The 13,904-nt window shown below is 35.3% G+C and overlaps 1 protein-coding gene across 1 annotated transcript in view; it reads left to right on the top strand.

The window, feature by feature from the left end:
- Positions 1-13,904, top strand: part of PIP4P2 (phosphatidylinositol-4,5-bisphosphate 4-phosphatase 2) — an 84,978-nt gene that overhangs the window by 56,822 nt on the left and 14,252 nt on the right. Inside the window, exon 5 of the mRNA XM_004283222.2 lies at positions 5,331-5,383. Coding sequence (XP_004283270.1) covers positions 5,331-5,383 — 53 coding nt within the window. The remainder of the gene's footprint in view (positions 1-5,330; positions 5,384-13,904) is intronic.

Here is a 13,904-nt window from a genome sequence, read left to right as displayed (position 1 = left end):
ATGCTGGCTAGCTGAAAAATATCACCTGAATTTAACAACGTTTTGCAGGATGTGATTAAAATTATCAACCACATTAAAGTACATGCTCTTAACTCACATCTGTTTGCGTGGCTCTGTGAGGAGATGGATACAGAGCACACAGGTCTTCTCTTATACAGAGAAGTGAGATGGCTTTCTAAACGTAGATCACTGACCAGAGTTTCTGAGTTACGAGAGCCGCTCCAGAGATTTCTTTTAGAAAAAGCCACCACTGGCTGCACATTTCAGTGACACAGAATGGGTTGCAAAACTTGCTTACTTGTGTGACATATTCAACCTAGTCAACGAACTCAATCTGTCACTTCAGGGGAGAATGACAACTGTGTTCAATTTGGCAGATAAAGTGGCTACATTCAAAGCCAAACTGGAATTATGGGGGCGACGAGTGAACATTGGGGTTTTTGACATGTTTCAAACATTAGCAGAAATTTTGAAAGAGACTGAGCCAGGGCCTTCTTTTTCCCAGCTGGTGCATGATCACCTATCTCAAAATGATCAAAAGAGTTTGAGCATTACTTGCCAACCAGAAAAGACCCCTGAATTGGGAAGGAATGGATCTGTGACCCATTTGTGAATAAGCCAGGTGAATCAATTTTGTCCGTGCTAGAAGAGGATCAACTGCTTCAGACTGAAGATGACGGTGGCCTTAAAAGTATGTTTGAGACAACTTCAAATCTCCATACGTTCTGGATTAAAGTCAAGGCAGAATATCCTGAGATTGCCACAAAAGCACTGAAAAGCCTGCTTCCATTTCCAACATCCTGTCTTTGTGAAGCAGGGTTTTCTGCAGTGACAGCAACCAAAACGAGATTACAGAGTAGACTGGACAGAAGCAACACACTTCCGGTGTCACTGTCTCCCATCACCCCCTGATGGGACCATCTATTTGCAGGAAAACAAGCTCAGGGCTTCCACTGATTCTGCATTATGGTGAGTTGTATAATTATTTCATTATATATTACAATGTAATGATAATAGAAACAAAATGCACAATAAATATAATGTGCTTGAATCATACCGAAACCATCCCTTCCCCCCCTCCCCCCGGTCCATGGAAAAATTGTCTTCCACGAAACCGGTCCCTGGTGCCAGAAAGGTTGGGGACTGCTGTATTATAAGATATTTGTGAAGTTTTCATAAAAGTTCCCATAGGAGCTTTTACTGGAATACTGAGACCTAAGAGAGAATTATTCCCATGGATTAAGATAAAACAACACTATAATGGACTGTGTCCTCAACAATATTCTTCATTTATAATAACATAATACAATGTAATATAATTATCACTGTTCTAATGCTAAAATTAAATTTACTAGGAATTCGCTTCACAGTATTCATTTAACAGCCTGGCTGGAACCATGGATAATGTTGAGAAAAGCTAGATTTGTGTTTTCCAAAGTGTATTCATTAGAACACTCATTTTATAGGATAATAATAAGTGTTATGCCAGTAAAGAGTTCCAGGATCATTGGGAATTGCTAGGATAAAAAAATTAAGCAGAGGGCTTCCCTGGTGGCACAGTGGTTGAGAGTCCGCCTGCGGATACAGGGGACATGGGTTCGTGCCCCGGTCCGGGAGGATCCCACATGCCGCGCAGCGGCTGGGCCCGTGAGCCATGGCCGCTGAGCCTGCGAGTCTGGAGCCTGTGCTCCACAACGGGAGAGGCCACAACAGTGAGAGGCCCGCGTATCGCCAAAAAAAAAAAAAAAAATCAAGCAGAATTTTTATAGTTATATTCTTTAGCACTTTTTTTATGTAATATGTTAAAATAATAATAATTAAACAATGTTAAATAATAATTAACTTAATTATTATAATTAAATTAATTAAACTTAATTTCTTATGTTAAATAAATAATGTTAAAGTCCAAGAAGAAGTTTTATCTAGTATGTGCAAGCAATTTTGAGGGGATTGCCTAGCCAGACCAATGTTTTAGGAGACATTGCTTAGAAAATAATTTTCCAGGGGCTTCCCTGGTGGTGCAGTGGTTGAGAGTCCGCCTGCCGATGCAGGGGACATGGGTTCGTGCCCCAGTCCGGGAAGATCCCACATGCCGCAGAGCGGCTAGGCCCGTGAGCCATGGCCGCTGAGCCTGCGCGTCCGGAGCCTGTGCTCCACAATGGGAGAGGCCACAACAGTGAGAGGCCCGCGTACCGCAAAAAAAAAAAAAAAAAGAAAGAAAAAAGAAAATAATTTTCCAGAAGAATACAGGTAATGCAAGCTAGTCCTCCATGAATGTAAAGAAGTTTCTTAAGACAACTGAACAGCAGAGAGTTTAATATTGCATCTATGTGGGGCAGGTATTCACTGTTGCTGTTGAAAGGCAGGTCCACATTCTGTGTAGAGTTGACATTTTCCAATTAAATCTACAATATGTGCCTGAATCATAGATGATGGCTCAAACTTTGCCCTGAAGTGGGCCAGTGTAATACCTTCAGACAGGTTCAGATTTTCTTCACTAGTTCATAGGGTTCTATGGTTTGGTGGCTTAGCAGAGAGTGGCAGCAGTTTTAACTTGAACATACTTTAAAATAATCACACCAGTTGCCTATTGTATCCATTAAAAAATAAAACCTAGTAGGGTACTAGTTTTAGCAGTATACCTTTCTTACATGCCTTCTAAAATCGATTTAAAAATATATCTTGGGGAAACTAAGTTTATCTGTTATACAGAATGGTTAGAAATAAGCCAAATATTGGAAGACCTCTACTAAAAATAATTGGGTTTTAGAGAAGTTGCTTTTAATCGTTCTGATAGAAAATATCTATCTATTTTTCACAATAACCAAAATATGGAAACAGCGCAAATGTCCACAATGGATAAATGGATAAAAAAGATGTGGTACATATATACACAATGGAATATTATTCAGCCATGGGAAAGGAGGATCTCCTGCCATTTGTGACAACATAGAGGGACCTTGAGCACATTTTGCTAAGCGAGATGAGTCAGTCAGAGAAAGACGAGTACTGTATGATACCCCTTATATTTAGAATAGAAAAAAAATCAAACCTGTGAAAAACAGGAAAATGGTGGCTACCAGAGAATGGGAGGTGGAGGATAAGATTGATAGTACAAACTTGTAACAATAAATAAGTCACAGGGATCTAATACACAGAATAATGAATAGAGACAATAATATTGTACTATAATTATGTAATTGATAAATATCACTATAGCGGCAACCACGTTACAAGATATATATATATCAAAGTAGTAGACTATATACATTAAATTTGTACAGTGTTACATATCAAATTTATCCAATTAAAAAACAGGAAAATTAGATTTTTTTTCTATTGTCACTTCAAGGTTTGGCAGTAAAATTTTAAGAGTGCAGAGGCTGCATTTTAGACAAGAGAATAGTAGTAAATCCTTTCAAAAGCACAGGTATTTGCATTCATTCAAATAGATTATGACAAACATTTCTAATAATAAATATTTTTCTATTTTTAGTTTGCTGCATTTAAATGAGTACTTGCAGATAACAACAAAACCAGATGTGTTAGGTTGCTGGCTGTATAACTTACTAATCATACAACAGAGTCTTAGTTGTTTGTTAGTAATAATTGAATTTATCATATATAATCTGTGCTAAAATGATAAAATTGGACTAAATAATCTCCCATAGGTTGGTCATCTAAAATTCTAGATTTTCTGTGCCAGTGTGTTAGCCTTCAAGCTTGGATTTTGAGTTACTCTTCTCTTAAGAGTTTCATAATTGCTTCCTCAGCCACTTTGCTTCTCTTAACAATGAAAAACTTAAGTTTGTTATTTAGAAATAAAATTTGAAATGACATTACAAGTTCAACAACTATCCTAAAACTAATTTCAAAAACATGAAAAAGTACTTAGTAAGATTTCTGTATTCTTCACTTCTTACTGTTCTGTGCCAATTTCTGTAGAAATCTATGTAAATCTGTTTAGCACATTAATTTAAGCATTTTTACTATTAAGAATAAATTAACTTGTTATAAAATAAATGATAAAAGAAAGAGTTAAGGCTTCTTGAAAAACAATGTAGCCTTCATTTGACATTCTAGATATTGAAAAATAATCATTGTGAAAAGAGTGAACATTCATGTAAAGTTTCATTTCTAGTTTATTTACCTTGGGACTCTATATTCCTACTGTGACTGAGAGAGATTATTTCAAGGTTAAGTAACTTTCAGGAGGTTTGAAATAAAAATGAAGAAAAAGAAGTCCAAACAAACTCAGATTTATTTTTGTTCTTTTTTAAAAGCTAATCATTAAAAAATTAAAAAGAAAAAATAGTCAAGTAACAGACACTTTCTGAAAGTTTTCCTCTATTATGTGGAAAACATTTGAATATGCATAACTTATTGAAACCCTACTATACCTAGAACTTGAGAGTTATGAAGAAAACTGAGTGACCTGGAATCCTAAGCAAAAATTAATTTTAGTGAAAGAAAAGTTATGTTGATGATAAAACTGCTAATGTACTAAACGGAATTATACAAAAGAAATATACACTTTATAAGAAGATATATAGAAAAGCAAATGATGGAAGGTGAGGAAAGTATTTTGAAATATATTTTTTGTAGTAAAGAGTTACTTTATTTTTTTTTAATTTTTAAGTTTTACTTTAAATGTATATTGTACCTCCTTTCAAAGACTTTACTACCAGTAAACTGTTTCAAGCATCTGAATAACAATACTGTGAGGAAGGTAACCCATTTTATTACCTACATTACAGGGAAGAAAATTGAAAGAAAGTTGTCTGTAGAAGAAATGTATTTTGTTACATAGAATAAGCTACTATAGAACAGAAAGCAGCTTCCTGACATTAGTTCTACCTGTATCTAATTTGTTTAGTTTATTTACTTTGTGCATTTTCTACATAAATAGAATAGTTGCATTTTTAGTAATGAGTCTGAATACTCATGTATTTAAAAAGCTAATCATCAATATTTAGAGGAAAAACAACATTGAAGGTACATGAAATACGTTTTTATTTTCTGGCAGTGGACTGAAACATAAAGGTGAATGAAATGACCCGAATTTCAACATTACATCCAGCTTTCATTGTAAAGCAAACCTAGATTGCATCAGAACCTTGAAAAAATCATGGGAACTGTTTCAGAGGGGAATCCCAACCTTTATTTTAAGGGAGGGGGAGATGTGTTGGAGGGGAAAAGCTCATATAACTATGAAAAGGTTGATGGCTTCTGCTGTGATCCCTGAGGACATTTGAACTAAAAGAAACATCTTATCAGATTGGACAGTTTTCAGTTTTTGTTTTCAACCTCTCTTCTTATATGTTTTACAGTGGATGGAACTGAGGTTCAACACTCTGGCAAAATGCCCACACTGCAAAAAAATGTAAGTTCTGTACCACTGGAAATAATGTTGGGAAATATTTGAGAAAAATTTAAAGAGTTCAGAATTCTCACTTAAGTAAATTTTGACTTTAAGACATACTATGGGATGAATGTATGGTTAACATGTTTATGCTTTTCAAGACTAAAAAAAAGACGTCTTTGGACTGATTAATATGTTCCATTTTGAAATTGAAATGATTGGGATTATCTATTCTCTAAAGGTAAATCAATTTACCTTTAGAGAAAGTGAAAATTACTAAAATTATCAGTAACCTGGTAATGATTTTCAAATGTGCTAAGTGGTTATAATCTGTTGCAAATAATCTAAAATTTATATTTTTAAAATGGACTGTATAAAAAAATGGACTGTAATCTTGGAGAAAACCAAATTTTGGGGGGTTTATAATTAGGAAGTTGGATGGCAAAGTTTTTATAATTATTTATCTCTCTTCAGTCAATTTCTCTGTATTCCTAAATGGTGTACCTAAGGAAAATAACAAAAGGCAATATAAAAATGGGAGAAACTAGAAGACATTTTGATTAAAGACATTTTATGCCATCTATGTTGGGAGACCCCAAGTCACCCTAAGATTTTTTGACTTTCTAGGAGAACTAATAGGACTTAGTATACAGTTATACTCACAGCTTTATGGTGAAAGTATGCAAAACAAAATCAGCAAAAGAAAAAGGCATATGGGGCAAAATCTGGAGGAAACCAGGAGCAAGCTTCTAAGAGTCCTCTCCCAGTGGAGTCATAACAGGACTTCATTCCTCCAGCAATGAATTGTTACAACATATGTGAAATGTTTTTGACCAGAGAAGCTTATTAGGTCTAATTGGAGCTGGTCACATAGGCACCTGCTGCATAGCGCATGCCACAATTCCATATTCCCAGAAGGAAAGCAGGTATTTGGCATAAGCCATATTGGTTGTACAAGTAATTTAGGTATAGCAACCCACTCTTATCAGTGAGGGAATAGTTAGAACTTTTTTGAAATCTAAGTTCCCAGGTGTCAGCCAAGGGCTTACCTTACAAGCCAACTTGTCTAAGGATAGCAGTGTTAGGGCTGCTATACTCTTTTCTGCACAGCATCTATTTTTTTTTTTTTCTTGCGGTACACGGGCCTCTCACTGTTGTGGCCTCTCCTGTTGGGGAGCATAGGCTCTGGACGCGCAGGCTCAGTGGCCATGGCTCACGGGCCCAGCCGCTCTGCGGCATGTGAGATCTTCCCGGACCGGGGCACGAACCCATGTCCCCTGCATCGGCAGGCGGACTCTCAACCACTGTGCCACCAGGGAAGCCCCCACAGCATCTATTTTGATAATGAAATTTTAATTCAAAAATTACTGTTTTCCACTTACATGTGTGGAAAGTAAGCAAAGGAAATTAGACTGGAATGTTTTGATAATTAATATTTAAAATAAAAAATATCAGCTCATAGTTACATTTTTGTGATCCTTAGGATAATATAAATACTATATCTATTTTGAGAGTAAAATAATCCTAAGAGTGGTTTATAGGAGGAAAGAATTAAAAAGTGTCTGAGAAGTAGAATATATGTAACAAAATATCTCCATTTATTTGTGCTAGATCTGATTCCAGCTAAATATAATCCTGTGGGAATAACTTCTTTACAGCACATTTCTAGCTTCAAAGGAACAGATATTTCCTTTTTTATTTATTTGTGAAATTAATCATATGAATGCTTAATTTAGCTGAATCCAGGACAAGTCTGTACATGGAGAAGCAAAGTGGATAACCCAAAATAAGTGCACAGAAAAATATATACTTCAGGGACATACCAAATACACGTGTGTGTGAATAATCCATATTTCTGTATGTTATCTGTATTTTCACAAAATGAAGACAATTAAATTGCATATATCTTTATGAAGAACATTAAATTAGATTTTAAAAATCTTTTAGAAAATAAAAAACTTCTAATGATTAGCAGATTGTGTGCTAAGCACAGTGATTGTTGCTTTGTGTACACATATATATTAGCTGTAATCTTTACAAAAATCCTGGCTAGCAAGAATTATTATCCTCATTTTATAGATGAGGAACTGTTAGAAAGGGTAAGGATTTTGCTCAAGTGATTTGCTTGGTTGGTTAATTATTTTAGAACAATGGCAATATTTTGCTAATAATAAAGAAGTATTGAATGTCTAGATATTCTACCATTGGTTAAGGTATCACAAGACTGTATTAATGTGGAGAAGAATTTATCAATTACTTAAGGAACAACTTGCTTTGAAATTCACATGAAATAAATCAGCTTAAATATCATTCTTAGAGGAATGTGTGTAGAATTGGAATCACATGCTGAGCTTGGGAGGACTTAGGGCATGCATTATTTATTTGAGCAAAAATGCTGTTATTACATGAACACTCAGGGGTCATATCTAGATTTCTTTTCTTTTTGAATGTTTTTCTTAAAAAACTGATGAGTCATCTGTTGAAGTAAGATTCTGAGATTTTTATTTCTTTAAACTCAAATAGCAAATGTCCTAAAATTATTTTTAAGTTATAAAAGTTACTAAATCATTGCTATGAAACTAGCGTGTTATTTTTATATCTCACAAAACAAGTGGGGAATACCTTCCCCCAGGGCTCCAGAGACCAAGAAGCATTTTTTATCTCACTGTATTTTTACTCATGCAATCACTGAGGCTATTGTAGCTGAAGGTGAGGTTTCTCTTTCAATTGGGCAGCTTGTAGCTACTGCTGGGCAGGAGATGTAGTCCTAGCATTCTGCAATGACAACTTGGACGATATTTCCATGAAGATGTTTTAATGGATTTAAGATTAGTAGACATGATGATTTAATCCATGATAATTATCAATGAATATCATTTCTCCTACATCACTGAGGTACTTTGGGGATCTCTTCCAGTCATTTTAATCAATAGCAGACTCATTCTCAGAAGTTATCCTCTTATTTTTCTGTTTAGTGCTTTCTTTTATAATTATTCATTAATTCAACGTCCTGTGCTAGGTACTAGGTGCTCAAAATAAAGATATAACCTTGCCTTCAAGGGACTTAGTCTTGTGGGTATATGGAAGAGAATAGACCATTACAATAAAGTTTTAAGCGCTTTGGAAGGGTATACCCAGCATGCTCTGCTCTGAAGGGCCCCTAATCCAGACTGGAGGGAAAGAGAATGTGAAAGAAGGCTTCCAGGAAGGAGGGATGTTAAAGATGACTTGGAGTGATATGAAAAAAAGGGCCAATGGTTCCTTGTAGAAGGAGCAACCTGTGCAAAGGTATAGAGGTACAGAGGAGTCAAAGTATAGGTGTGCTATGAAGGAAATGGAATAGATAGGGTTTAATGTGAAGGGACAAAAGAGAGATTGGGGTCAAGAATGACCTTGTATCTGAGAGGCTGTAGAACCATTCACTAAGATAGGGAATGAAAGATCTAGAAGAACTGTGTCCAGCAGAGAGATGATAAGCTCATTTTGAATGTAGGTATAGAGAGACTCCTAGGTTTTCTAGATCATCATCCCTTGAAATTCAGATCCATCTACCTGCTTTTCAAACCACCAATCTTGCATCAATATGGCCATGGCTTCTTCCTTCCTTTACCAAGACAACTGAGAGCTGAAAAAATTCTATGTTGATTAGCTCTTTACAAATCTAGAGCTTTACATTTCAGCTAAACCCTTGCTTGATATTCCCTATTTAAGTGTCCTTGATTAACTCTCTCCCCCATTCCTCAAAGTGGTTATCTCCAGATATTTTCTGTTCCTCTTAAACCCCCATCCCTCATACCCTCTTCTCTATCTCAGCAAATGAGTTGCCTTCTTCCTGTCTCTCTCAGATGTTTAAGGCTATCTGTGAACTCCCTCATCTTCACACTTCCTACCTCTAAACATTTTTTATATCTATGCTCACTTTATTTCTTCTTAGAGGGATGCATGTCTCTTCCTTTCAAGGCATATCTCTTTAGTTCATCATGGTGCCACATTTCTCCAGGAGTAAAGTAGAATTAGCATCAGTCCCCACTAGGCCACTGAAATTTGCTCTGACAAAATTCATGTCCCAATTGCAAATTTTATTTTTTAAATTTATTTTTAATTGAAGTTTAGTCGAATTACAATGTTGTTATTACTGCTGTACAGCAAAGTGATTCAGTTATACATATATATATACATTCTTTTTCATATTCTTTTTCATTATGGTTTATCCCAAGATATTGAATATAGTTCTCTGTGCTATACAGTAGGACCTTATTGTTTATCCATTCTATATATATCAGTTTGCATCTGCTAATCCAAACTCCCAATCCAACCCTCTCCCCACTTGGCAACCACCAGTCTATTCCCTATGTCCCTGATTCTGTTTCTGTTTCATAGATAGGTTCATTTGTGTCATATTTTAGATTCCACATATAAGTGATATCATATGGTATTTGTCTTTCTCTTTCTTATATACTTCACTTAGTATGATAATCCCTAGTTGCATCCATGTTACTGCAGATGGCATTATTTCATTCTTTTCTATGGCTGAGCAGTATTCCATTGTGTATATGTACCACATCTTTTTTTAAAAAAAATATTTATTTATTAGGCTGCGTCGGGTCTTAGTTGTGGTGCGCAGGCTCTAGAGTGCTTTGCAGCATGTGGGATCTTAGTTCCCCGACCAGGGATTGAACCTGTGTCCCCTTCATTGGAAGGTGGATTCTCAACCACTGGACCACCAGGGAAGTCCCTGTACCACATCTTCTTTATCGATTCATCTGTCAATGTACATTTAGGTTGTTTCCATGTCTTGGCTATTGTGAATAGTGCTGCTATGAACATAGACGTGCATATATATCTTTTTGACATAGAGTTTTTCAGGATATATGCCAGGAGTGGGATTGCTGGATCATATGGTAGTTCTATTTTTAGTTTTCTGAGGAGACTCCATAATGTTTTCCAAAGTGGCTGCACCAAATTACATTCCCACCAACAGTGTAGGAGGGTTCCCTTTTCTCCACATCCTCTCCAGCATTTGTTACCTGTAGACTTTTTAATGATGGCCATTCTGACTGATGTGACGTGGTACCTCATTGTAGTTTTGATTTGCATTTCTCTAATAATGTTGAGCATCTTTTCATGTGCGTATTCGCCATCTGTATGTCTTCTGTGGAGAAAGGTCTCTTTAGATCTTCTCCCCATTTTTCAATTGGGTTTGCTTTTTTGTTGTTGAGTTGTATGAGCTGTTTGTATATTTTGGAAATTAAGCTCCTGTCAGTCGCATCGTTTGCAAATATTTTCTCCCATTCTGTAAGTTGTCTCTTTGTTTTGTTTATGGTTTACTTTGTTGTGCAAAAGGTTGTTAGTTTGATTACATCTCATTTGTTTATTTTTGTTTTTATTTCTATTGCCTTGGGAGATTGACCTAAGAAAACATTTGTACCATTTACGTCAGAGAATGTTTTGCCTATACTTTCTTCTAGGAGTTTTATGGTGTCACGTCTTATGTTTAAGAATTTAAGCCATTTTGAGTTTATTTTTGTGTATGGTGTAAGGGCATGTTCTAACTTCATTGATTTACATGCAGCCATCCAACTTCCCCAACACCCCTTGCTGAAGAGACTTTTTCCTATTGTATATTCTTGACTCCTTAGTTGGAGATTAATTGCCTGTAGGTGTGTGGGTTTATTTCTGGGCTGTCTATTCTGTTCCATTGTTCCATATGTCTGTTTTTGTGCCAATATCATGCTGTTTTGATTACTGTAACTTTGTAGTATTGCTTAAAGTCTGGGATGGTTGTGCTTTGAGCTTTGTTCATTTTCTTCAGGATTGCTTTGGCAGTTCTGGGTCTTTTATGGTTCCATATGAATTTTAGGATTATTTGTTCTAGTTCTGTGAAAAAGGTCATGGGTAATTTGATAGGGATCACATTAAATGTGTTGATTGCTTTCCATTTCTTTGAATCACCTTCAGTTTCCTTTATTAATGTTTTATACTTCTCAGCATATAAGTCCTTCACATCCTTGGTGAGGTTTATTCCTAAGTATTTATATTTTGGGTTGTGATTTTAAAAGGTATTGTATTTTTTACATTCCCTTTCTGATATTTCATTGTTGGCCTAAAGAAATGCAACTAATTTCTGTATGTTAATCTTATATTCTGATATCTCTCTGAATTCGTTTATCAGTTCTAGTAGTTTTTGTGTGGAGTCTTTAGCGTTTTGTATACATAGAATCATATCATCTGCATATAATGACATTTTACCTCTTCTCTTCCAATTTGGATATGTTTTATTTCTTTTTCTTGTCTGATTGCTGTTGCTAGGACTTCTAATACTATGTTGAAGAGAAGTGGTGAGAGTGGCATCCTTGTCTTGTTCCAGATTTTAGCAAGAAGACTTTCAACTTTTCACCATTTCATTTTATGTTGGCTGTGGGTTTGTCATGAATAGCTTTTACTATTTTGAGATAGTTACCTCTGTACCCACTTTGGTAAGAATGTTTATCATGAATGGATGTTGAACTTTGTCAAATGCTTTTTCTGTATTTATTGATATGATCATGTGGTTTTTGTCCTTTCTTTTGTTTATGTGGTATATTACATTGATTTGTGTATGTTGAACCATCCTTGTGAACTTGGGATGAATCCCACTTGGTCGTGGTTTATCATCTTTTTATGTGTGGCTGGATTTGGTTTGCTAATATTTTGTTGAGAATTTTTGCATCTATATCCATCAAAGATATTGGCCTGTAATTTTCTTTTTTCATGATGTCTTTGTCTTGTTTTGGTATCAGGGTGATTGTGGCTTCATAGAATGTCCTTCAGAGTGTTCCTTCCTCTTTAGCTTTTCGGAAGAGTTTGAGGAGGATCGGTATAAGTTCTTCTTTGTATGTTTGATAGAATTCACCTGTGAAGCCATCTGGTTCTGGACTTTTGTTTGTAGGGAGTTTTTAAATTCCAGATTCTATTTTAGTTCTAGTGACTGGTCTGTTCAAATCATCTATTTCTTCTTTCAGTTTTGGTGGGCTGTATGTTTCTAGAAGAATGTTCTTTTCTTCTAGGTCTTCGAATTTGTTGACATATAATTGTTCATAGTATTCCCTTATGGTTTTTTGTATTTCTGTGGTATCAGTTTTTATGTCTCCTTTTTCATTTCTTATTTTGTTTATTTGTATTCTCTCTCTTTTCTTCTTGGTGAGCCTGGCCAGAGGTTTGTCAGTCTTGTTTATCCTTTCAAAGAATCAGCTCCTGGTTTTATTAATTTTTCTGTTTTTTAAATCTCTGTTTTGTTTATTTCCTCTCTGATCTTTATTATTTCCTTTCTTCTGCTGACTCTAGATTTTGTTTGTTCTTTTTCTAATTCTTTTAAGTGGTATGTTAGGTTGTTTATTTGAGATTTTTCTTGTTTTCTGAGGAAGGCCTGTATCTCTATGAACTTCCCTCTGATAACTGCTTTTGCTATATCTGATAGGTTTTGTATGGTTGTGTTTTCATCATCATTTGTCTCAAGGTATCTTTTTTATTTTTTACTTATTTTTAAATTATTTTTTATTGGAGTATAGTTACTTTACAATGTTGTATTAGTTTCTACTGTATAGCAAAGTGAATCAGCTATACATATATCCCCTATTTTTTGGATTTCCTTCCCCTTTAGGTCACCACAGAGCATTGAGTAGAGTTCCCTGAGCTATACAGTAGGTTCTCATTAGTTATCTATTTTATACATAGTATGAATACTGTATATATGTCAATCCCAATCTCCCAATTCCCCCAACCTCCTCTTTCCCCCTTGGTATCCATACATTTGTTCTCTATGTCCGTGTCTCTATTTCTGCTTTGCAAATAAGATCATCTATACCATTTTTCTAGATTCCACATATGTGCATTAATATACAATATTTGTTTTTCTCCTTCTGACTTACTCTACTCTAGGTCCATCCATATCTCTACCAATTATCCAGTTTTGTTCCTTTTCATGGCTGAGTAATATTCCATTGTATATATGTACCACATCTTCTTTATCCATTCCTCTGTTGATGGTCATTTAGGTTGCTTCCATGTCCTGGCTATTATAAATAGTGTTGCAATGATCATTGGGGTTCATGTGTCTGTTTGAATTATGGTTTTCTTTGGGAATATGTCCAGTAGTGAGATTGCTGGGTCATATGGTAGTACTATATAGGTATTTTGTTTAAATTTCATCTTTGATGTCATCATTGACCCATTTGTTTTTTAGTAGCATGTTGTTTAGTCTCCATGTAATCATTTTGTTCTCATTTCTTTTTCTGTGGTTAATTTCTAGTTTCATGCCTTTGTAGTCAGAAAAGATGCTTGAGATAATTTCTATACTCTTAAATTTGTTGAGGCTTGTTTTGGCCCTAATATGCGATCAATCCTTGAGAATGTTACATGTGCACTTGTTTTTTTTGGATGTCATGTCCTGAAAATATCAATTAAGTCTAACTGTACTATTGTATCATCTATTTTCTCTGTTGCCTTATTGATTCTCTGTCTGGAAGATCTGTCCATTGATGTGACTGGGGTGTTAAAGTCTCCT

This window comes from Orcinus orca, chromosome 17, assembly GCF_937001465.1.
Source record: "Orcinus orca chromosome 17, mOrcOrc1.1, whole genome shotgun sequence".
NCBI lineage: Eukaryota > Metazoa > Chordata > Mammalia > Artiodactyla > Delphinidae > Orcinus > Orcinus orca.
Note: the sequence above shows the minus strand (reverse complement) of the source record. Positions and strands in the feature narration are given on the sequence as shown.